Raw genomic sequence first — 24181 nt, forward strand, 5'->3', positions numbered from 1 at the left:
CTGTCATTATGCAAGGCACTGAATTTAGCCGTATAGAGTGGAAATCTGTCAACTTCATAAAAAAATTTGTTAGTCTCTAAGGTGCCACAAGTACTCCTTTTCTTTCTGTAAAATCAGTATCGCTCCATGAAGTCAACCATGGTGGTCAATATGCACCAGCTGGGGATCTGGCCTGATTTATTCCAGTGGAGCTGTGATCCATTGACACCAGCTAGGGATCTGGTCCCGTTTATTCCAGTGGAGCTGTGATCTATTGATACCAGTTGGGGATCTGGCCCTGTTTATTCCGGGGAAGCTGTGATCCATTGACACAGGCAGAGTCTGATCAGAAACAGTCAAATAAAAGAGTCCCAATCAATTACAGCATGTAAAGGCAGACAGCTAAAAGGAGACAAGTTTTTAAAGTTCTTGTATACCAGTGCTAGAAGTCTAAATAATAATATGGGTGAACTAGAGTGCTTCGTATTACATGAGGATATTGATATAATAGGCATCACAGAAACTTGATGGAATGAGGATAATCAATGGGATACATTAATAGCAGGGTACAAAATATATCAGAAGGACAGAACAGGTCGTGCTGGTGGGGGAGTGGCATTATATGTGAAAGAAAGTGTAGAATCAAATGAAGTAAATTGTACTATAGAATCTCTATAGATAGAAATTCCATGCTCTAATAATGAGAATATAGCAGTAGGGCTATATTACTGACCACCTGACCAGGATCGTGATAGTGACTGTGCAATGCTCAGGGAGATTAGAGAGGCTATTAAAATAAAAAAGTCAATAATAATAATGGGGGATTTCATTTATCCCCATATTAACTGGGTACGTCACCTCAGGATGGGATACAGTGAGAAAGTTTCTTGACACCTTAAATCAGTGGCCCTCAAAGCTGGTCCGCCGCTTGTCCAGGGAAAGCCCCTGGCGGGCCGGACCGGTTTGATTACATCCCTTGGCCCGCGCCTCTTCCTGCAGCCCCCGTTGGCCTGGAGTGGCGAACCACGGCCAGTGGGAGCCGCAATCGGCCGAACCTGCGGACGCGGCTGGTAAACAAACCAGTCCAGCCTACCAGGGGCTTTCCCTGAACAAGCGGTGGACCGGCTTTGAGAACTGCTGCCTCAAATGACTGCTTCTTGGAGCAGCTGGTCCTGGAACCCACCAGAGGAGAGGCAATTCTTGATTTAGTCCGAAATGGAGCATAGGATCTGGTCCAAGAGGTGAATATAGCTGGACCGTTTGGTAATAGTGACCATAATACAATTCAATTTAATATTCCTGGGGCAGGAAAAACATCACTGCAGCCCAACACTGTAGCACATAACTTCAGAAAAGGTAACTACACAAAAATGAGGAGGTTGGTAAAACAGAAATTAAAGTGAAATGCCAAAAGTGAAACCTCTGCAAGCTGCATGGAAACTTTTTAAAGATACCATAATAGAGGGCTCAAAGTAAATGTATTCCGCAAATTAAAAAATATAGTAAGAGAACCGAAAAAAGCCACCATGGCTAAATAGCAAAGTAAAAGAAGCAGTGAGAGGCAAAAAGGCATCCTTTAAAACGTGGAAGTTAAATCCTAGTGAAGAAAATAGAAAAGAGCAGAAACGCTGGCAAATGAAGTGTAAAAATAGAATTAGGAAGGCTGAAAAAGAATTTGGGGAACAGTTAGCCAAAGTCTCAAAAAAAAATACATCAGAAGCAGAAAGCCTGCTAAACAACAAGTGGGGCCACTGGACGATCAAGGTGCTATAGGAGCACTCAAGGATGATATGGCCATTGCAGAGAAACTAAATGAATTCTTTGCATCAGTCTTCATGGCTGAGGATGTGAGGGAGATTCTCAAACCTGAGCCATTCTTCTTAGTTGACAGATTTGAGGAACTGTCCCAGATTGAGATATCATTAGAGGAGGTTTTGGAACAAATTGATAAATTAAACTGCAATAAGTCACCAGGACCAGATGGTATTCTCCCAGAAGTTCTGAAGGAACTCAAATGTGAAATTGCAGAACTACTTACTGTATTCTCTAACCTATCATTTAAATCAGCTTCTGTTGCAGATGGCTGGAGGATAGCTAATGTGATGCCAATTTTCAAAAAGGGCTCCAGATGTCATCCCGGCAATTTCAGGCCTGTAAGCCTGACTTCAGTACCGGGCAAACTGGTTGAAACTATAAAAAAGAAGGTTTCAGAGTAGCAGCCGTGTTATTCTGTATTCGCAAAAGAAAAAAGAAGAATATTGTCAGTCATAAATGAACATAATTTGTTGAGGAAGAATCAACATGGTTTTAGTAAAGGGAAATCATGCCTCATGAATCTACTAGAATTCTTTAAGGGGGTTAACAAGCGTGTGGCCCAGGGGTATGCAGTGGATGTAGTGTACTTAGATTTTCAGAGCGCCTTTCACAAGGTCCCTCACCAAAGGCTCTTATGCAAAGTAAGCTGCCGTGGGATAAGAGGGAAGGTCCTCTCATGGATTGGTAACTGGTTAAAAGATAGGAGACAAAGAGTAGGTATAAATGGTCAGGTTTTGGAATAGAGAGAGGTAAATAGCGGTGTCCCCCGGGGTATGTTCTGGGACCAGCCCTATTCAACATATTCATAAATGATCTGGAAAAAGGGGTAAACAGTGAGGTGGCAAAATTTGCAGATGATACAAAATTACTAAAGATAGTTAAGACCCAGGCAGACTGCGAAGAGCTACAAAAGGATCTCTCAAAACTTGTGATTGGGCAACAAAATGGCAGATGAAATTTAATCTCGATAAATGCAAAGTAATGCACATTGGAAAACATAATCCCAACTCTACATATAAATTGATGGGGTCTAAATGAACTGTTCCCACTCAAGAAAGAGATCTTCGAGTCATTGTGGATAGTTCTCTGAAAACATCCACTCCATGTGCAGTGGCAGTCAAAAGTGAAAAGAGTGCTGGGAATAATTAAGAAAGGGATAGATAATAGGACAGAAAATATCATGTTGCCTCTATATAAATCCATGGTACGCCACATCTTGAATACTGTCTGCAGATGTGGTTGCCCCATCTCAAAAAAGAGATACTGGAATTGGAAAAGGTTCAGAAAAGGGCAACAAAAATGATGAGGGATATGGAACAGCTTCCGTATGAGGAGAGATTAATAAGACTGGGACTTTTCAGCTTGGAAAAGAGATGACTAAGGGGAGATATGATTGAGGTCTATAAAATCATGACTGGTGTAGAGAAAGTAGATAAGGAAGTGTTGTTTACTACTTCTCAGAACACAAGAACTAGGGGTCCCCAATGAAATTAATAGGCAGCAGGTTTAAAACAAATAAAAGGAAGTATTTCTTCACAGAGCACACAGTCAACCTGTGGAACTCCTTTCCAGAGGATGTTGTGAAGGCCAAGACGATAAGAGGATTCAAGAAAGAATTAGATAAATTCATGGAGGATAGGTCCATCAAGGGCTATTAGCCAGGATGGGCAGGAATGGTGGCCCTAGCCTGTTTGCCAGAAGGTGGGAATGGGGGACAGGGGGTGGATCACTTGATGATTCCCTGTTCTGTTCATTCCCTCTGGGCATCTGGCACTGTCCACTGTCCGAAGACAGGACCCTGGGCTAGATGGACCTTTGGTCTGACCCCAATAGGGCCATTCTTATGTTCTTATGACACTAGCTGGGGCTCTGGTCCTGTTTATGCTGGTGGAGCTGTGATCCATTGACACCAGCTGGGGATCTGGCTTAAATAATTTGTATCAACATACAGTATTTTTTTGAGTAACTGTTTGTACAAACTGGCTTTGAGTTCCTTCAGAAGCAGCAAATGCCAGACAAAGTGGAATACATACAAACTGCAGAGGGAAAGTGCATATTAGATCTAGATTTAAAAAAAAAAAAAAGAAAAGAAAAAAGAATTAAGACCTTGTCTAAGCTAAGATTTTTGGGGCAGATTTTCAAAGGTGCAAATGGCCTGTTTTGGGTTTGTACAGCTCCTAGCACAGTGGCGACCTGAACCGTGTGGTGCTTACAGGAGCTGCATTTTTAGGTACCCTAAATAGCTTTGAAAATCTAGCCCCAAGAATTAAGGTCATAACTACAGACTGGAGGAGAGGTGGGGGGAGAGACTGTATCTTAGAAAGCAGTGACTCTGGAATGGATTTAGGTGTCCTAGTGGTCAAGGAAGTCAACACGAGCTCCCGGTGTGATGTTGTGACAGAAAGCACTAATGCGATCCTTGGGTGTATAAATGGGAATGGGAAGTAGAAGAAAAGAGGTGATTTTGAAATAAAAATGGTAAATTACCAGATCAGAATAAGAATATAGGACGCGTTATACTACAAAACACTGTTATGAAGGGATAGCTTAGCTTCTAGCCTCAGTGATCTTTTCCTGTGAACCCTACATTAAGTAGCACCGTTTCATCCATCTTCACACTGTTAACCAAGCTAAAACCTGGTGGGCTAAGGACAATGAGTCATAAAACCACCATTTAAATAAATACACAAATCAATGGAATGAATCTACATTGGCAGTGGATCACCATTGAGACAATCAGAAGAGCAGATAAGACAGATTTGTGAGGGATCCGTGAGGCACTATGCAGGCAGCTGACACCTGTGTAAATGAATGAGGAATTTTCTTCACACCAAAGACATAAACAACAATTCCAAAATAAGTTAGGGTGGTGGATGTGCTAACCCCTTCACCGAATCCAGCCTCCTTTGACAGCTTGAGACCCCATTTCAGATGGAGGAGAGCTATTGTATCTAGGCGGTGGGCCGCATTGTAACTTCAACACCACAGCCATGGGGGTCGGGGCTGAGATGTGCTACCTAAAGAGGAAAAAAAGCCCATCCACCACCCTCAGCCTACTTCGCCTGTTTGTGGTAACTTTCATCCCCTCTGCAACCCCTCCTATTCTAGGGTTTTTCCTCCCTGCCACTTTGCAACCCATCTCCCCCCATCTGTTTTACGATCCCCGGGTCAACTTCTGTCCATCGCTTCCCTGCTGCCTCTCTTTAAAGCAGTGATCAGATGCACCTTCAGCACATTACTGGGTGCATTCAATTTGCGGGAGAAAGCTCAGTAGAAGCAAAGTAGCCAATTCTGGTCAGAAAGCATTTGTGGCACTAACTCTAGTTTTACAAACTGTTCGCTGGCACAACTTGCTACCAGGAGCGGTTGCTAGCTATTCTTTTTGGTTGCCCCATCACAGTTTGCTTGCCCTTGCCTTTCCCCATCCGCTGATTCTTAAGTGGAGAAGGTTAGGTAATGCAGCGAGTTAATGTTAATGTTAGCTTAGGTATGGGGTGTTGTAAAAGTAAAGCCTGTGGTTGGTGATGAGACAGCGATTTAATGGCTGAGGAGTCTACAAAGGCCCATTTGGCCGCTACAAGCCACCGTAGAATGTTTTTCCAATGCTAGCAGTTTGGAGGGGCGGTGGGGGGGGGGGTTGGGGGAGAATTGAGGCTTCCTGGATAGCAGGGGGATTTTCCAGGACCTGGCTGAAGGTGCCAGGAATGGGCTCGCCAGACACCAGAGCAGTGGCGTGCTGTGGCATTTTTAGTAAGGCATGCGGCCACTTTTAGCAAACAGATTTTGCGCTAAACTTTCCATCCTGATGAAGAGTCCACCAGCTCTGTTCTATCACGGCTGATTCAGTGCTATGCTTGCATGCACGTTCCACAAAATGGAGTCCTCCATGCGCCGTGGTCTCAAGTGGGGAGGACACCGCTTTGTTTGACAATGCACGTTCAGGGGCTGGACGGAATCGTCCCCCAACCCACGGGATGCCCGTCGAACCACGTGTTTTGGGAATTCTGGGACATGTGCTGCATACATAGATGGCACACTGCTGCACCAAAGAAAAGCACATCAGGGTCTGTAGGAATCCAGGTTACAGGGAAGGTGGCATTCAGACCCCATTCAGAGGAAGTAGCACTCAGCATCTTCTGAGACGGATTTCTGAACTGGGATCTATAATCAGATTTTTCCTGGGTTTGAGAGGGTAGAGAAAGCACCTCTAGATGAACAGGACCTGAGTTCACCCATGGGTTTACTTGCAAGTAATACAATAAGAGTTTGTTAGCCAATTTCTGCCTCAGTGGATGGAAATTCCATGCTTGAATAAGAAGAATATAGTAGCAGCAATATGCTACCAACTACCAGACCAGGATGGTGATGGTGATTGTGAAATGCTCAGAGAGATTAGAGAAGCTACAAAAATAGAAGACTCACTGATAATGGGGGATTTTAACTATCCCTGTACTGACTGGGTACATGTCGCCTCTGAATGGAGATAAAATTTCCAGACTCCGTTAACGACAGCTTCTTGGGAGCAGCTAGTCCTAGAACCCACAAGAGCAGAGGCAATTCTTGATTTAGTCCTAAGTGGTGCAGAGGATCTGGTCCAAGAGGTGAATATGGCTGCTGTTGCCAAGCAGTTCAGCTATAATGTAATTAAATTGAAACATCCTTGGGAGGGAAATTCCAAAGAAGCCCACCACAATAGCATTTAGCTTAAAAAAGAGGAACTGCACAAAAACGAGGCAGCTAGCTAAACGGAAAATAAAAGGAACAGTCACAAGAGTGAATTGCATGCATGCTGTATGGAAACTTTTTAAAACCACCATAACAGAGGCTCAAATTAAATGTATGCCCAAATTTAAAAAAAAAAAAAAAAACAGTAAGAGAACCAAAAAGAAAAAAAGCCACCATGGCTAAACAACATAAATGAGTTGGTTAGAGGCAAAAAGGTGTCCTTTAAAAATTGGAAGTCAAATCAGACTCAGGAAAACAGAAAGGAACATAACTGTGGCAGGTCACATGTAAACGTATATTTAGGCAGGCCAAAAAGAATTTGAAGAGCAACTAGGAAAAGACACAAAAAGCTTTTTGAGTACATCAGAAGCAGGAAGCCTGCCAAACAGTCAGTGGGGCCACAGGATGATCAAGGTGCTAAAGGAGGACCAGGTTGTGGGGAGAAGCTAAATAAAGTCTTTGCATCGGTCTTCATGACTGAGAATGTGAGGCAGATTCCCAAACCTGAACCATTCTTTTTAGGTGACAAATCTCAGGAACGATCCCAGACTGAGGTGTCATTCGAGGAGGTTTTGGAACAAATTGATAAATTAAACAGCAATAAGTCACCAGGACCAGATGGTATTCCCCCATGAGTTCTGAAGGAACTCAAATGTGAAATTGCAGAACTACTAACCGTGATGTAACCTATCACTTAAATAAGCCTCTGTACCAGATGACTGGAGGACAGCTAATATAACATCCGATGAAGTGAGCTGTAGCTCACGACAGCTTATGCTCTAATAAATTTGTTAGTCTCTAAGGTGCCACAAGTCCTCCTTTTCTTTTTACGGATACAGACTAACCCGGCTGCTACTCTGAAACCTAATATAACACAGATTTTTTTTAAAAAAGGCACCAGAGGCGATCCTGACACTTACAGGCCGGTAAGCCTAACTTCAGTATTGGACAAATTGGTTGAAACTAAGAATTATCAGACACAAGATGAACATGGTTAGTTGGGGAGGAGACAACATGGTTTTTGTAAAGGGAAATCGTATCTCGCCAATCTATAAGAATCCTTTGAGAGAGTAAGCAAGCATGGGAACAAGGGTGACCCAGTAGATACAGAGTACTTGGACTTTCAGAAAGCCTTTGCAAGGCACCTCAACAAAGGCTCTTAAGCAAAATAAGCTGCCAAGGGATAAGAGGGAAGGTCCTCTCATGGACCAGTAACTGGTTAAAAAATAGGAAACAAAGGATAGGAATAAATGGTCAGTTTTCAGAATGAAGAGCGGTAAATAGCGGTGTCCCCCAGGGGTCTGTACTAGGATCAGTCTTATTCAACATAGTCATAAATGAGCTAGAAAAAGAGGTAAACTGTGAGGTGACAGTTTGCAGATGATACAGAATTACTTAAGATCGTTAACTCCAAGGCTGATTGCAAAGAGTTACAAAAGGAGCTCTCAGAACTGGCTGACTGGGCAACAAAATGGCAGATGAAATTCAATGTTGAGAAATGCAAAGTAATGCACATTGGAAACATAATCCCAACTATACTTACAAAATGAGGGGTCTAAATTAGCTGTTACCACTCGAGAGAGATCTTGGCGTCATTGTGGTTAGTTCTCTGGAAACATCTGCTCAATGTGCAGCAGCAGTCCAAAAAGCGAGCAGAATGGTAGGAACCATTAGAAAATGAATAGGTAACAAGACTGAAAATATCATATTGTGTCTATATAAATCCAGAGTTTTACTACTGCTTGCAGTTCTGGTCACCCCATCTGAAAAAAAGATACATTAGAATTGGAAAGGGTACAGAGAAGAGCAACAAAAGCAATTAGGGGATGGAACAGCTCCCTTAGGAGGAGAGATTAAAAAGACTTGGACTGTTGAGTTGGAAAAAGGGGGGGTAGGATAGAAATCTATCAAATCATGGCTGGGGTGAAGAAAGTGAACAGGAAAGCGTTATTTACCCCTCCACATAACACAAGAATCAGGGTCACCCAATGACATTAATCGGCAGCAGGTTTAAATCAAACAAAAGAAAGGAAGTATTTCTTAATGATTCCCAACATTCTGTTCGCTTTTTTGGCTGCCCCTGCACATCGAGTGGATGTTTTCAGAGAACTATCCACAGTGACTCCAAGATCTCTTTCTTTCTGTGCTGTTGAGGAGGATGAAAGTCTCAGGGAAGGAGAGCATCTAACTGGAGCAGAGGGAAACAATCCCATAGTTGGGACCCTCCTTCCAGATGATGTTCTGGTATACTCTCGCACTAAGGACACCTCTCTGGGGGAGGGAACTCATGCTATTAGGAAGAGACAGATATTAGTAATGGGTGATTCAATCATTAGAAACATAGATAGCTGGGTTTGCGATGACCAGGAGAACCGAATGGTTACTTGCCTGCCTGGTGTGAAGGTTGCAGATCTCTCGAGATGTTTAGATAGATTTATGTGTGGTGCTGGGGAGGAGCCGGTGGTCATGGTACATGTAGATACCAATGACATAGGGAAGGATAGGAGAGAGGTCCTGGAGCCTAAACTTAGGCTGCTAGGTAAGAGATTGAAGTCTAGGACCTCCATGGTAGCATTCTCTGAGATGCTCCCAGTTCCACGCGCAGGGCCAGTTAGACAGGCACTACTGCAGAGCCTCAGTGCATGGATGAGACGATGGTGTAGGGAGGAGGGATTTAGATTTATTAGGAACTGGGGAAACTTTGGGGAAAGGGGCAGCCTATACAGGAAGGATGTGCTCCACCTAAACCAAAATGGAACCAGATTGCTGGCACTTAACATTAAAAAAGTCTTAGAACAGTTTTTAAATTAAGGGCTGGGGGAAAGCCGACAGGTGCAGAGGAGCACGTGGTTCGGACATCCCTTAGGGGAGGATCTACTAATAGAGACTCTCTATGTCCTAGTGAGGATGAGAGGATGGAAAATGATAAAATACAGGCAGGGTCTGATCAGAAACAGTCAAATAAAAAAGAGTCCCATTCAATTACAATGTGTAATGGCAGACAGCTAAAAGGAGACAAGTTTTTAAAGTGCTTATATACCAGTGCTAGCAGTCTAAATAATAAGATGGGTGAACTAGAGTGCCTGGTATTACATGAGGATATTGATATAATAGGCATCACTTGGTGGAATGAGGATAATCAATGGGATACAGTAATAGCAGGGTACAAAATATATTGGAAGGACAGAACAGGTCTTGCTGGTGTGGGAGTGGCATTATATGTGAAAGAAAGCATAGAATCAAATGAAGTAAAAATCATAAATGAATCAAATTTTACCATAGAATCTCTATGGATAGAAATTCCATGCTCTAATAGCAGTAGGTCTATATTACCTGACCAGGATGGTGAGAGTGACTGTAAATTGCTCAGGGAGTTTAGAGAGGCTATTAAAATAAAAAAACTCAATAATAATAATAATAATGGAGGATTTCAATTATCCCCATATTGGCTGGGTACATGTCATCTTAGGATGGGATGCAGAGAGAGAGTTTCTTAAAAAAAAAAAAAAGAAAAGGAGGACTTGTGGCACCTTAGAGACTAACAAATTTATTTGAGCATAAGCTTTCATGAGCTACAGCTAGAAGAAGTGAGCTGTAGCTCACGAAAGCTTATGCTCAAATAAATTGGTTAGTCTCTAAGGTGCCACAAGTACTCCTTTTTCTTTTTTGCGAATACAGACTAACACGGCTGCTACTCTGAAACCAGAGAAAGTTTCTTGACACCTTAAAGGACTGCTTTTTGGAGCAGCTGGTCCTGGAACCCACCAGAGGAGAGGCAAGATTGATTTAGTCCTAAGTAGAGCATAGGATCTGGTCCAAGAGGTGAATATAGCTGGACTGCTTCGTAATAGTGACCATAATATAATTCAATTTAACATCCCTGTGGCAGGAAAAACATCACAGCAGCCCAACACTGTGGCATTTAATTTAAGAAAGGGGAACTACACAAAAATGAGGAGGTTGGTAAAACAGAAATTGAAGGGTACAGTGCCAAAAGTGAAAACTCTGCAAGCTGCGTGGAAACTTTTTAAAGACAACATAATAGAGGCTCTAAGTAAATGTATACCCCAAATTAAAAAATATAGTAAGAGAACCGAAAAAGAGCCACCGTGGCTAAACAACAAAGTAAAAGAAGCAGTGAGAGGCAAAAAGGCATCCTTTAAAACGTGGAAGTTATATCCTGGTGAGGAAAATAGAAAAGAGCATAAACACTGGCAAATGAAGTGTAAAAATACAATTAGGAAGGCCGAAAAAGAATTTGAGGAACAGTTAGCCAAAGACTCAAAAAGTAATAGCAAAATGTTTTTTAAGTACATGAGAGGCCGGAAGCCTGCTAAACAACCAGTGGGGCCGCTGGACGATCAAGATGCTAAAGGAGCACTCAAGGACGAAACGGCCATTGCAGAGAAACTAAATGAAATCTTTGCATCGGCCTTCACGGCTGAGGATGTAAGGGAGATTCCCAAACCTGAGCCATTTTTTTTAGGTAACAGATCTGATGAACTGTCCCAGAGTGAGGTATCATTAGAGGAGGTTTTGGAACAAATTGATAAATTAAACAGCAATAAGTCACCAGGTCCAGATGGGATTCACCCAAGAGTTCTGAAGGAACTCAAATGTGAAATTGCAGAACCACTGACTGTAGTCTGGTTTCAGAGTAGTAGCCGTGTTAGTCTGTATCAGCAAAAACAACGAGGAGTCCTTGTGGCACCTTAGAGACTAACAAATTTATCTGGGCATAAGCTTTCATGGGCTAGAACCCACTTCATCAGATGCATGGAATGGAAAATACAGTAGCAGGTATAAATACACAGCACATGAAAAGATGGGAGTTGCCTTACTAAGTGGGAAGTCAGTCTATCGAGACAACTCAATTAACAGTAGGATACCAAGGGAGGAAAAATCACTTTTGTAGTGGTAATGAGAGTGGCCCATTTCAAACAGTTGACAAGAAGGTGTGACAGGTTTCAGAGTAGCAGCCGTGTTAGTCTGTATCTGCAAAAAGAAAAGGAGGACTTGTGGCGTCTTAGAGACTAACACATTTATTTGAGCATGAGCTTTCGTGAGCTACAGCTCACTTCATTGGATGCATTCAGTGGAAAATACAGTGGGGAGATTTATATACACAGAGAACATGAAACCATGGGTGTTACCGTACACACTGTAACGAGAGTGATCAGGTAAGGTGAGCTATTACCAACAGGAGAGTGGGGGGAACGTTTTGCAGTGATAATCAAGGTGGGCCATTTCCAGCAGTTGACAAGAACGTCTGAGGAACAGCGGGGGCGCTGGGGGGAGATAAACATGGGGAAATACTTGTGTAATGACCCATCCACTCCCAGTCTTTATTCAAGCCTAAGTTAATTGTATACAGTTTGCAAATTAATTCCAATTCAGCAGTCTCTCCTTGGAGTCTGTTTTTGAAGTTTTTTTGTTAAAGAATTGCCACTTTTAGGTCTGTATTCAAGTGACCAAAGAGATTGAACTGTTCTCCGACTGGTTTTTGAATGTTATAATTCTTACGTCTGATTTGTATCCATTTATTCTTTTGCGTAGAGACTGTCCAGTTTGGCCAATGTACATGGCAGAGGGGCATTGCTGGCACATGATGGCATATATCACATTGGTAGATGCACAGGTGAACGAGCCTCTGATAGTGTGGCTGATGTGATTAGGCCCTATGATGGTGTCCCCTGAATAGATACGTGGACAGAGTTGGCAACGGGCTTTGTTGCAAGGATAGGTTCCTGGGTTAGTGGTTCTGTTGTGTGGTGTGTGGTTGCTGGTGAGTATTTGCTTCAGGTTGGGAGGCTGTCTGTAAGCAAGGACTGACCTGTCTCCCAAGATCTGTGAGAGTGATTGGTCCTCCTTCAGGATAGGTTGTAGATCCTTGATGATGTGTTGGAGAGGTTTTAGTTGGGGGCTGAAGGTGATGGCTAGTGGCGTTCTGTTATTTTCTTTGTTGGGCCTGTCCTGTAGTAGGTAAGTTTTGGGTACTCTTCCGGCTCTGTCAATCAAGAAGGTGTGAGTAACAGTAGGGGGAAATTAGTATGGGGGAAATTAGGTTTTGTAATGACCCAACTACTCCCAGTCTTTATTCAGGCCTAATTTGATGGTGTCCAGTTTGAAAACTAATTCCAGTTCTGCAGTTTCACATTGGAGTCTGTTTTTGAAGTTTTTTTTCTTGAGGAATTGCCACTTTTAGGTCTGTTATTGAGTGTCCAGGGAGATTGAAGTGTTCTCCTACTGGTTTTTGAATATTATAATTCCTGATGTCAGATTTGTGTCCGTTTATTCTTTTGCGTAGAGACTGTCAGGTTTGGCCAATGGTCATGGCAGAGGGGCATTGCTGGCACATCTTTTCATGTGCTGTGTATTTATACCTGCTACTATATTGTCCACTCCATGTATTTGATGAAGTGGGTTCTAGCCCATGAAACCTTATGCCCAAATAAATTTGTTAGGACTCCTCGTTGTTTTGATTGTAGTCTGTAACCTATCATTTAAATCAGCTTCTGTACCAGATGACTAGAAGATAGCTAATGTAAGCCAATTTTTAAAAAGGGCTCCAGAGGTGATCCCGTCAATTACAGGCCTGTAAGCCTGACTTCAGTACCGGGCAAACTGGTTGAAACTATAATCAAGAACAATATTGTCAGACATATAGATGAACATAATTTGTTGAGGAAGGGCTAACATGGTTTTAGTAAAGGGAAATCATGCCTCACCAGTCTACTAGAATTCTTTGAGGGGGTCAACAAGCGTGTGGCCCAAGGGTATGCAGTGGATATAGTGTACTTAGATTTTCAGAAAGCCTTTGACAACGTCCCTCACCAAAGGCTCTTACGCAGAGTAAGCTGCCATGGATTCAGAGGGAAGTTGCCCTCTTGGATTGGTAACTGATTAAAAGATAGGAAACAAAGGGTAGGTATAAATGGTCAGGTTTCAGAATGGAGAGAGGTAAATAGTGGTGTCCCCCAGGGGCCTGTTCTGGGACCAGTCCTATTCAACATATTCATAAATGATCTGGAAAAAGGGGTAAACAGTGAGGTGGCAAAATTTGCAGATGATACAAAATTAGCAAAGATAGTTAAAACCCAGGCAGACTGCGAAGAGCTACCAAAGGATCTCTCAAAATTGGGTGACTGGGCAACAAAATGGCAGATGAAATTTAATGTTGATAAATGCAAAGTGGTGCACATGGGAAAGCATAATCCCAACTATACATATAAAATGATGGGGTCTAAATGAGCTGTTCCCACTCAAGAAAGAGATCTTGGAGTCATTGTGGATAGTTCTCTGAAAACATCCACTCCATGTGCAGCGGCAGTCAAAAAAGCGAACAGAATGCTGGGAATAATTAAGAAAGGGATAGATAACAGGACAGAAAATATTATGTTGCCTCTATATAAATCCATGGTACGCCCACATCTTGAATACTGTCTGCAGATGTGGTTGCCCCATCTCAAAAAAGAGATATTGGAATTGGAAAAGGGCAACAAAAATTATTAGGGGTATGGAACGGCTTCTGTATGAGGAGAGGTTAATAAGACTGGGACTTTTCAGCTTGGAAAAGAGATGGCTAAGGGGAGATATGATTGAGGTCTATAAAATCATGACTGGTGTAGAGAAAGTAGATAAGAAAGTGTTGTTTACTACTTCTCAGAACACAAGAACTAGGGGTCCCCCAATGAAATTAATAGGCAGGAGGTTTAAAACAAATAAAAGGAAGTATTTCTTCATACATTGCACAGTCAACCTGTGGAACTTCTTTCCAGAGGATGTTGTGAAGGCCAAGACCATAAGAGGGTTCAAAAAAGAACTATATACATTCATGGAGGATAGGTCCATCAATGGCTATTAGCCAGGTTGGGCAGGGATGATGTCCCTAGCCTCTGTTTGCCAGAAGCTGGGAATGGGTGACAGGGGATGGATCACTTGATGATTCCCTGTTCTGTTCATTCCCTCTGGGGCACCTGGCACTGGCCACTGTCCGAAGACAGGATATTGGGCTAGATGAACCTTTGGTCTGACCCAGTAGGGCCATTCTTATGATCTTAAATAGCTACTGGGGGTGGCTCAGGGATATGTTGCCATAATAAATGGACCAGAGGAGGAGCTAAGCGGTCATGCCACTGTTTGTATGTTGTTCCAGCCGTGTTCTGCACGCCCTCCAGCCGCATTCATTGCATTGGGCGCAGCTGTGCTGAAGGGTGGAGGGATGAGCCGGAGCAGGCGGGGAGGACTTTTCGCTGTGGTACGAGGAGAAGGAGCAAATCTGCCCCATTTCAGCACCGAATTCTGTAGAGGGTGTATCAGGAGAGGGGGGAGGGGGTCTTCTTACCAGGGGAATTGGCACGCTGGTGCCAGACGGAGCAGCCGTCTCCGAGGGATCCCTGGAAGCCATGTTGCACATGTCAGGGTGAGGGTGAAGGGGAAGTAAGGTTTCAGAGCTCTGGGGTGGTTTCATTGCGGGTCGCCCGCCTCTTCCCCATCCCCTGGGGAGGAGAACTGACTGCAGCAGGGCCGGCTCAGATGGGGGGGTTTCTGGGAGCTGCTGGTAAGTGTGAGCTAGAAGGGAAGGGGTAGGAAATACAGGGGAGGAGGAAGGGACAGGGACAGGGTGTGACAAACCATCTGGGACGCATTCTGCCTGGGGCCCAATTTTCAGAACAGGCCCTTTGGGGGGAAGGTAGAAATTCTCCTATTGCTGGAACAGGCAACAAATCCCCTGGATGGGGCTGGGAAAACTGACCAGAGTCCCGGTGTTGGAGCCTGAACCTACTAGCCAGGGGCTGCTGTGAAATATGAAGGGGGCACCCTGTGATGAGGCCCCATCCGGTCACCCCCAGCTACTGGGAACAGGAAAGGGGTTGGGATTCATGTCCCTGGACCCTGCTGAGGGGCTCCACCTCCTGTATCAGCCTCTGGCTAGTAGGTGTGAGATAAACGGGAGGGCCCCTGCTCTCCTCCATCGGCTGGGAGGGACAAGGAGCTCTCTCTTTCTCCCCACCCTGAAGCCTCCTGGCTGCTCTGAGCAGAGTGGGTGTGGGATTCTGCTCCTCTGAGACCCCCCAGAGCTTCCATTTTATCGGCCCTCCTCCCCTGTGACTCGTGGGATTGTGGCTGGGGCAGCAAGTGCTGAGTGGGGGTCTCTTGCTGTTTCGGGGCCGGTGACCTTTGAGGAGGTGGCTGTGTATTGCACCCAGGGGCAGGGGGCTCTGCTGGACCCCACTCAGAGAGCCCTTTACAGGGACGTCATGCAGGAGAACTTCGAGACAGTGACCTCGCTGGGTAAGGGATTCCCGTCCCCTCAGTTATTAGAAGCCGTGGGGTCCATGATGTGCCCAGTTCGGCTCAGGTTCTTTCTTGCTCAGTTTGACTTCATGGGCTCCACAGACTCATGATCTAGCATGAGAGACACTTTTACCTCCACGTCGCCTTCCGTGAATGCGGGAGTGAGAGATACCAGGGAGCTGCTAATTCATCCTCATCCCTCCAGCTTTGGATTTATGCCCAGAAGCAGAGTGTTGACCTGCCTGTATTAATTCTCACTCACACACACTCAGCATCTCTGTTCCCCTCCCTTCCTGGGACTAGCTCTATCTGTGGGGAGGGGCTCTGGGCTCTGCTGGTTTAAAAAGAGACAGATTCTTAACACCAGAGCTGTGTGTGCGTCAATAAGTCCTCCCCAGGCGCACAGATCCTGGAAAGTCCTGCTGAGGACATAACTCGTTCCTCCCACCATTGTCTGCTTCTCCCATGGTGGCTCAGTGAACATGTTCCCATCTGTTCAGATTTCACATCTCCCTAGTACAACCCAGGGTCAGGTTGAAAATGAAAGGGATTTTCTTTGTGACAAATCCTCTCCCAATGCATGACACGCCCTGATTTTGCCCCTTGAGCAGGACTGCCCCTTCCCAAACCTGACCTGATCTTCCATTTGGAACGAGGGAAAGAGCCGGGGGTCCCGGATCTCCAAGCGCCTGAGAGACGGCAGATCCGGAGAGGCGTCTGCCCAGGTGAGGAATCGGGGAGACTGACACAGAAATAGTCTGGTAAGTGAAGGCAAAAGTGGGGTTTGTGAGCGAGCTCCCCCAGTTCTTCCTCAGCTCACCCAGGTCAGGGCTGCAGGTAGGAGGTGTCATATCCCCATGAGTAGGGCCCTACCAAATTCACGGCCATGAAAAACGCGTCACGGACCGTGAAATCTGGTCTCCCCCCATGAAATCTGCACTTTTGTGTGCTTTTACCCTATACTATACCCAGATACTATACAGAGGAGACCAGCCTTTCCCAAATTGGGGGTCCTGACACAGGGGGAGTCACAAGGTTATTTTAGGGGGGTTCATGGCATTAAGAACGTAAGAATGGCCCTACTGGGTCGGACCGAAGGTCCATCTAGCATAGTATCCTGTCTTCGGACAGTGGACAGTGCCAGGTGCCCCAGAGGGAATGAACAGAACAGGGAATCACAAGTGATGCACCCCCTGTCCCCCATTCCCAGCTTCTGGCAAACAGGCTAGGGCCACCATCCCTGCCCATCCTGGCTAATAGCCATTGATGGACCTATCCTCCATGAATTTATCTAGTTCTTTCTTGAACCCTCTTATCGTCTTGGCCTTCACAACATCCTCTGGAAAGGAGTTCCACAGGTTGACTGTGTGTTCTGTGAAGAAATACTTCCTTTTATTTGTTTTAAACCTGCTGTCTATTAATTTCATTGGGGGACCCCTAGTTCTTGTGTTCTGAGAAGTAGTAAACAACACTTCCTTATCTACTTTCTCTACACCAGTCATGATTTTATAGACCTCAATCATATCTCCCCTTAGCCATCTTTTTTCCAAGCTGAAAAGTCCCAGTCTTATTAACCTCTCCTCATACGGAAGCTGTTCCATACCCCTAATAATTTTTGTTGCCCTTCTCTGAACCTTTTCCAATTCCAATATATCTTTTATGAGATGGGGCAACCACATCTTCAGACAGTATTCAAGATGTGGGCGTACCATGGATTTATTTAGAGGCAACATGATATTTTCTGTCCTATTATCTATCCCTTTCTTAATTATTCCCAGCATTCTGTTTACTTTTTGGACTGCCGCTGCACACTGAGTGGATGCTTTCAGAGAACTATCCACAATGACTCCAAGATCTCTCTTCTGAGTAGTAACAGCTCATTTAGACCCCATCATTTTATATGTATAGTTGGGATTATGCTTTCCAATGTGCATTACTTTGCATTTATCAACATTAAATGTCATCACCATTTTGTTGCCCAGTCACCCAGTTTTGAGAGATCCTGTAGCTCTTCGCACTCTGCCTGGGTCTTAACTATCTTTACTAATTTTGTATCATCTGCAAATTTTGCCACCTCACTGTTTACCTCTTTTTCCAGATCATTTATGAATATGTTGAATAGGACTGGTCCCAGAACAAGCCCCACGGGAACACCACTACTTACCTCTCTCCATTCTGAAACCTGACCATTTATACCTACCCTTTGTTTCCTATCTTTTAACCGGTTACCAATCCATGAGAGCACCTTCCCTCTTATCCTGTGGCAGTTTAGTTTGCATAGGAGCCTTTGGTGAGGGACTTTGTCAAAAGCTTTCTGGAAATCTAAGTACACTATATCCACTGGATCCCCTTGGTCCACATGCTGACTCTGGAGCCCTTTTTAAAAATTGGCATCATATTAGCCATCCTCTAGTCCAGTGGTTCCCAAATTTGTTCCGCCCCTTGTGCAGGGAAAGCCGCTGGCAGGCCGGGGCGGTTTGTTTACCTGCCGCATCCGCAGGTTCGGCTAATCGCGGCTCTAAGTGGCCGTGTTCGCTGCTCCAGGTCAATGGGAGCTGCAGGAAGTGGCGGCCAGTAAGTCCCTCGGCCCGCGCTGCTTCCAGCAGCTCCCATTGGCCTGGAGCAGTGAACCACAGGCACTGGGAGCCACGATCAGCCAAACCTGTGGACGCGACAGGTAAATAAATCTATCCGGCCCGCCAGTTGCTTTCCCTGCGCAAGTGGTGGAACAAGGTTGGGAACCACTGCTCTAGTCATCTGGTACAGAAGTAGATTTAAACAGTAGGTTACATACCACAGCTGGGTAGTTCTGCAATTTCACATTTGAGTTCCTTCAGAACTCCTGAGGGAATGCCATCTGGTCCTAGTGCCTTATTGCTGTTTAATTTATCAATTTGTTCCAAAACCTCCTCTAATGATACCTCAATCTGGGACAGTTCCTCAGATCTGTCACCTAAAAAGAATGGCTCAGATTTGGGAATCTCCCTCACATCCTCAGCCATGAAGACCGATGCAAAGAATTCATTTAGTTTCTCTGCAATGGTCGTATCATCCTTGAGTGCTCCTATAGCACCTTGATTGTCCAGTGGTGCCATTGGTTGTTTAGCAGGCTTCCTGCTTCTCATGTACTTAAAAAAAATGTTGCTATTATTTTTGAGTCTTTGGCTAACTGTTCCCCAAATTCTTTTTTGGCCTTCCTAATTCTATTTTTACACTTCATTTGCCAGTGTTTATGCTCCTTTTATTTCCCCCACTAAGAGTTAACTTTTACTTTTTAAAGGATGCCTTTTTGCCTCTCACTGCTTCTTTTACTTTGCTTTTTTGGTTCTCTTACTATGTTTTTTAATTTGGGGTATACATTTACTTAGAGCCTCTATTATGGTGTCTTTAAAAAGTTTCCATGCAGCTTGCAGAGATTTCACTTTTGGCACTGTACCGTAAACTTCTGTTTTACCAATCTCATTTTTGTGTAGTTCCCCTTTCTGAAATTTAAATGCTACAGTGTTGGGTCGCTATGGTGTTTTTCCTGCCCCAGGGATATTAAATTTAATTATATTATGATCACAATCACCAAGCTGTCCATCTATATTCACCTCTTGGACTAGATCCTATGCTCCACTTAGAACTACATCAAGAATTTCCTCTCCTCTGGTGGGTTCCAGGACTAGCTGCTCCAAGAAGCAGTCCTTTAAGGTGTCAAGAAACTTTCTCTCTGCATCCTGTCCTGAGGTGACATGTACCCAGTCAATATGGGGATAATTGAAATCCCCCATGGAATTTCTATCCATAGAGATTCTATGGTACAGTTTGATTCATTTACGATTTTTACTTCATTTGATTCTATGCTTTCTTTCACATATAGTGCCACTCCCACACCAGCAAGACCTGTTCTGTCTTTCCAATATATTTTGTGCCCTGGTATTACTGTATCCCATTGATTATCCTCATTCCACCAAATTTCTGTGACTCCTATTATATCAATATCCTCATTTAATACGAGGCACTGTAGTTCACCCATCTTATTTAGACTTCTAGCATTGGTATATAAGCACTTTTAAAAGCTTGTCTCCTTTTAGCTGTCTGCCATTATACATTGTAATTGAATGTGACTCTTTTTTATTTGACTGCTTCTGATCAGACCCTGCCTGTATTTTATCATTTTCCATCCTCTCGTCCTCACTAGGACATAGAGAGTCTCTATTAGTAGATCCTCCCCTAAGGGATGTCCGAACCACGTGCTCCTCCTCACCTGTCGGCCTTCACCCAGCCCTTAGTTTAAAAACTGTTCTAAGACCTTTTTAATGTTAAATACCAGCAATCTGGTTCCATTTTGGTTTAGGTGGAGCCCATCCCTCCTGTATAGGCTGCCCCTTTCCCCAAAGTTTCCCCAGTTCCTAATAAATCTAAACCCCTCCTCCCTACACCATCGTCTCATCCGTGCACTGAGACTCTGCAGTTCTGCCATCCTTACTTCTGCGCTGTCTTCAGAGCTAGGTGGCTGGAGAGTGGCAGTTGTTAGCTGGGCACCCAGCTCTGAAGGCAGCGCTGCTGCCAGCTGCAGCACAGAAGTAAGGGTAGCAGTACCGCAACTCCCCCTACAATAATCTTGCAATCTCCTCACTACTCCTTTTAGAGTCAGGACCCCTACAATTACAGCACGGTGAAATTTCAAATTTAAATAGCTGAAATCATGAAATTTACCATTTTAAAAATCCTATGACCATGAAATTGACCAAATGGGCTGTGAATTTGGTAGGGCACTACCCATGTCACTCACAGCGCCTCGCCCAACCTAAAGGACAGCTGGCAGGATCTCCCTCCCCAAATTTACTTCCCCCCTGAGCGTGTGCATGATAGAATCCTATTTCTCCCTTGTGTGCACCTGCTGTTCCGTGATCCATTACCACTGGGTTATTCCACTTCCTCTTCCAGGCATGCAGGCTTCTCTTTTCATTTCTGGGTTATTAATCTCTCTCTCTAGCTTCACACTGCAGTGTCATGAGGCAGCGCTGTTCAGAGAACTGACTGCTTCTATAGCTTCCCAGTGCCTCACCGCTGCTGGAAGGAATCCTAGACATGTAGGGCTGGAGGGGACCTCGCGAAGTCATCAGGTCCAGCCCCCTGTGTTGAGGCAGGACCAAGTAAACCTATCCCATCCCTGATAGGTGGGGTAAGCCTTCATTTCTATTACACACATGGCTCTACCTGCAGACACTATATTGTGAAGCTAGAGAGAAATAATGGGGTGGATTTGTGGGGAGGGGACAGAGGACACTCCATGTTTGAAAGACGAGGAGGATCAGAGAACTTCATGTGCCCTCTTTGCACTTCAGAGAAGGAAAATTTACACATAGGTCAATTTTTTTACCTTTCTCAGTCTCCACAACCATTATTGTGCTGTGTCTCTCCTCTTTGCTATGCCCCTTTCTTTCCTTTCACCCTGGCAGAGGGGATGACTCCTGTCCGGGTTCTCTCTCTTTACTCCAGCGGGCGACAGGATGGTGAAAGAGGATGAGGAAGAGAATCCACGGCAGGCAGGCTGTAAGGAGCCAGAACCCCATGGGGCATCATCCAGATGCTCCAAAGAAGACATTGCATCAAGTCTTGAGCAGGGAAAAGCCTCTGAGAGTCAGCACAGGCCAGGAAAGCAGCCAGGGAAGAAAGGGTGTCAATCCATTAGTTCTAGTAGAGGTGGAAAGGACATCCTGGAAACCTCAGTGCAGCAGAGAACCCATACAAGAGAGGAAAAAAAACCACCCACCGAATGCGAGAAAAGATTCAATATGAGCAAACAGTTTGGTAGATCTCAGACCCCCCACCAGGGAGAGAAGCCCTATAAATGCCAGGAGTGCGGGAAAAGTTTCAATCAGAGCTCCAACCTTATTCTGCACCAACGAACGCACACGGGAGAGAGGCCCTACAAATGCCTCGACTGCGGGAAAAGTTTCAATCGGAGCTCGAGCCTCGTCGTGCATCAGAGAATCCACACAGGAGACAAACCCCACAAATGCACCAAATGTGGGAAGAGTTTCATTCAGAGCTCAAACCTGACGACGCACCAAAAAATCCACACGGGAGAAAAAAACTGTCAATGCCCAGAATGTGGGAAAATGTTCAGCGACAACTCAGCCCTGATTAAGCATCGAAGAATCCATTCAGGACAGAAACCCTATAAATGCCCGGAATGCGGGAAAGGGTTTAGTGACAGCTCAACCTGTATTCGACACCAGAGAACCCACACGGGAGAGAGACCCTATAAATGCCTGGATTGTGGGAAAAGCTTCAATCTGAGCTCCAACCTAGTTACGCACCGGAGAATCCACACAGGGGAAAGACCCTATAAATGCCTCGACTGTGGGAGAAGCTTTAGTCAGAACTCGCATCTGATTAAACATCAGAAAGTCCACACGAGATTGAAATCCTGAATGCAGGAGCAGTTGCAGTCGGGGCTTTGGTTTAGTTTGGAATCAGCAAATCCATACAGGGAAGAAACTTCCTCGATGTCCTGAGAAGGGAAAATGTTATGGGGCTGGGGGAATGCAATCAATGGTATTTTTTTTGCGGGGGCAGGGGGGAAGAAATTAGACATATGAATGCTTGCTGGCAGGGGAGGAGAATTTTTGAGTGGGGAGGGATGGGGGAGACAGGCATAAAGTGGCTTGACTTTGTGCAAAACATGACAATCCCGCACTGATCTGGCCTTCCATCCACCGTTCGTTCTACTGAAAAGTGGCACGGTGTGCCCTTTGGCCATCTCGCCGCTATGGACAAAAAAGCCCCAGCAGGGTGTGTGCCCTGACCCTCCCCAGTGCCGCCCCCGGAGCCATCCCAGACATTGGCTGCTTTGCAGGATTGAGCCAGATTTGGGAACTTCACTACACGACATCTGGGACGACGCCATTGACTGAGGCCACAGGCTGGTGCAGCGTTTCCCAGTGGACGGGGTGTGTTTGATGAAGATGTTTGATAGCTCAGTGCTGTAGCATGGGGGGGGGGGATTATGGGAGAGGAGAAATGAGGATGAGTGGTAGGGATGGGGAGACGGGCCAGGGGGAGGTGGAGCTGGGCAGGGGAAGGGGGATATGGGAGGGAAATGAGAGGGTTGGGGGAAATAGAGTCAGGGGTGTCTGTCAGCATCAAATTCTCTCTTCCCATGTGTGTTGTGATCTGTAGGGGTTGCCTTTCTTGGAGAGCAGGGGAGAATGGAGGGGTCTGAGCCCCACTCCCTACCTTTGGATGTGGGCAGGGATGTGCGATTCCCTGTCCCCCGTAGAGGGTGGGTCTGATTTCCCCCTTCCTGCTCCCCCTTATGTGACCCTTGTGCCTCTGGGATGTCTCTGCCCCCATCCCTCCCCACATATATAAGATGGGATCTGGCTAGAGGGCTGTCTCTTGGGGGTATCTGAGCCCCTCTCCCTACCCCCACTCATGGGATTAGGGGCCTTGTTCATGGGTGGGGGAGTCAGAGCCCTTGTGAGCCAAGAGCTGGGGGGGTCCCCTTTTCAACTGAAGGGCTCTGCCCTTCACCATGTGAGCTGGGTCTCGTGGGACCAGGCCCTTCTGATGGGGAGATAAGGCGTGTTCAGAGCATGCCCCGAGAACACACGCTATGGACACGGGAGGGCAGTGAGGAGAGCTCATTGGAGCTCAGATTCAGGGAGCTAGCTCCTTGTCCCACCTCTTCCCCCCATGGCCCCACCCACACTCCAGCCAAGGCCCCACCTCTGCTCTGCCCCCTCCCCCGCCGCCACTCGCCACATTCCTCCTTTCCTCCCCTGAAAGGCCCCCGCTGCTCACAGTGATGCAGCTGGCCATGGGGGCCTTGTGTGGGGAAGGTCAGGGGGTGGAGGAGAGGAGGGACTCAGCCAGGCAGCGGAGGGGGTGGGGACCTTGGGGAAGGGGTGGAGCAGTGATGGAAAGAGGCAGAGCACAGGTGGGGCCACCACGGCCCAGGTGGCAGGGAGACAGTGGCTGTGCCAGGGGAGGCCTATTATACCCACCACCTATGCTACCCACTTCCTTTAGTGCACATGTAGCTTCTTATCTACTAATGGCTTAATGGGACAGGAAGGGGAGAGTGAGCTAGAAACAATGTGCATGTGGGGGGGCGTCTGTATGTTGCTTGAGGCGGGGAGACACAGTAGCCTTCTCTCACATGCTTAAAGTTACTGTCAGAGACATGTCATAAAGCGGCCAAGATTTTGGGACCGAGGCTGTGTCTGAGATTTCTCTCCCCCGCCCTGTTTGCAATAATGCACTCCAAGTATTTCAAAGCACGACCATTATCCCTAGTCCACTATCACAAAATGCACAGGGTGCAGGCAGAGCAGTTGGGAATCACATAACGATCAGGTGGCCTAGTGGA

At 45.6% G+C, this 24181-nt stretch overlaps 1 protein-coding gene and 1 pseudogene across 7 annotated transcripts in view; one reads left to right on the plus strand and one right to left on the minus strand.

Moving 5' to 3' along the window:
* The window catches only part of LOC119842653, a 1040433-nt pseudogene that overhangs the window by 81840 nt on the left and 934412 nt on the right, over positions 1 to 24181 (minus strand).
* The window catches only part of LOC122456607 (zinc finger protein 239-like), a 34102-nt gene that overhangs the window by 896 nt on the left and 9025 nt on the right, over positions 1 to 24181 (plus strand). Inside the window, exons 1-3 of one of the 7 annotated variants that reach the window (XM_043497033.1) lie at positions 15784 to 15813; positions 16473 to 16577; positions 21304 to 22829. In XM_043497033.1, the coding sequence (XP_043352968.1) occupies positions 21315 to 22241 (927 nt within the window). In that variant the 5' untranslated portion in view covers positions 15784 to 15813; positions 16473 to 16577; positions 21304 to 21314 and the 3' untranslated portion in view covers positions 22242 to 22829. Of the gene's footprint in view, positions 1 to 15783; positions 15814 to 16427; positions 16578 to 21263; positions 22830 to 24181 lie in introns of those variants that run through there. The other 6 variants (XM_043497034.1, XM_043497032.1, XM_043497035.1 and 3 more) reach the window with 6 other exon arrangements.

Source organism: Dermochelys coriacea, chromosome 14, assembly GCF_009764565.3.
Source record: "Dermochelys coriacea isolate rDerCor1 chromosome 14, rDerCor1.pri.v4, whole genome shotgun sequence".
Taxonomy (NCBI): Eukaryota; Metazoa; Chordata; order Testudines; family Dermochelyidae; genus Dermochelys; species Dermochelys coriacea.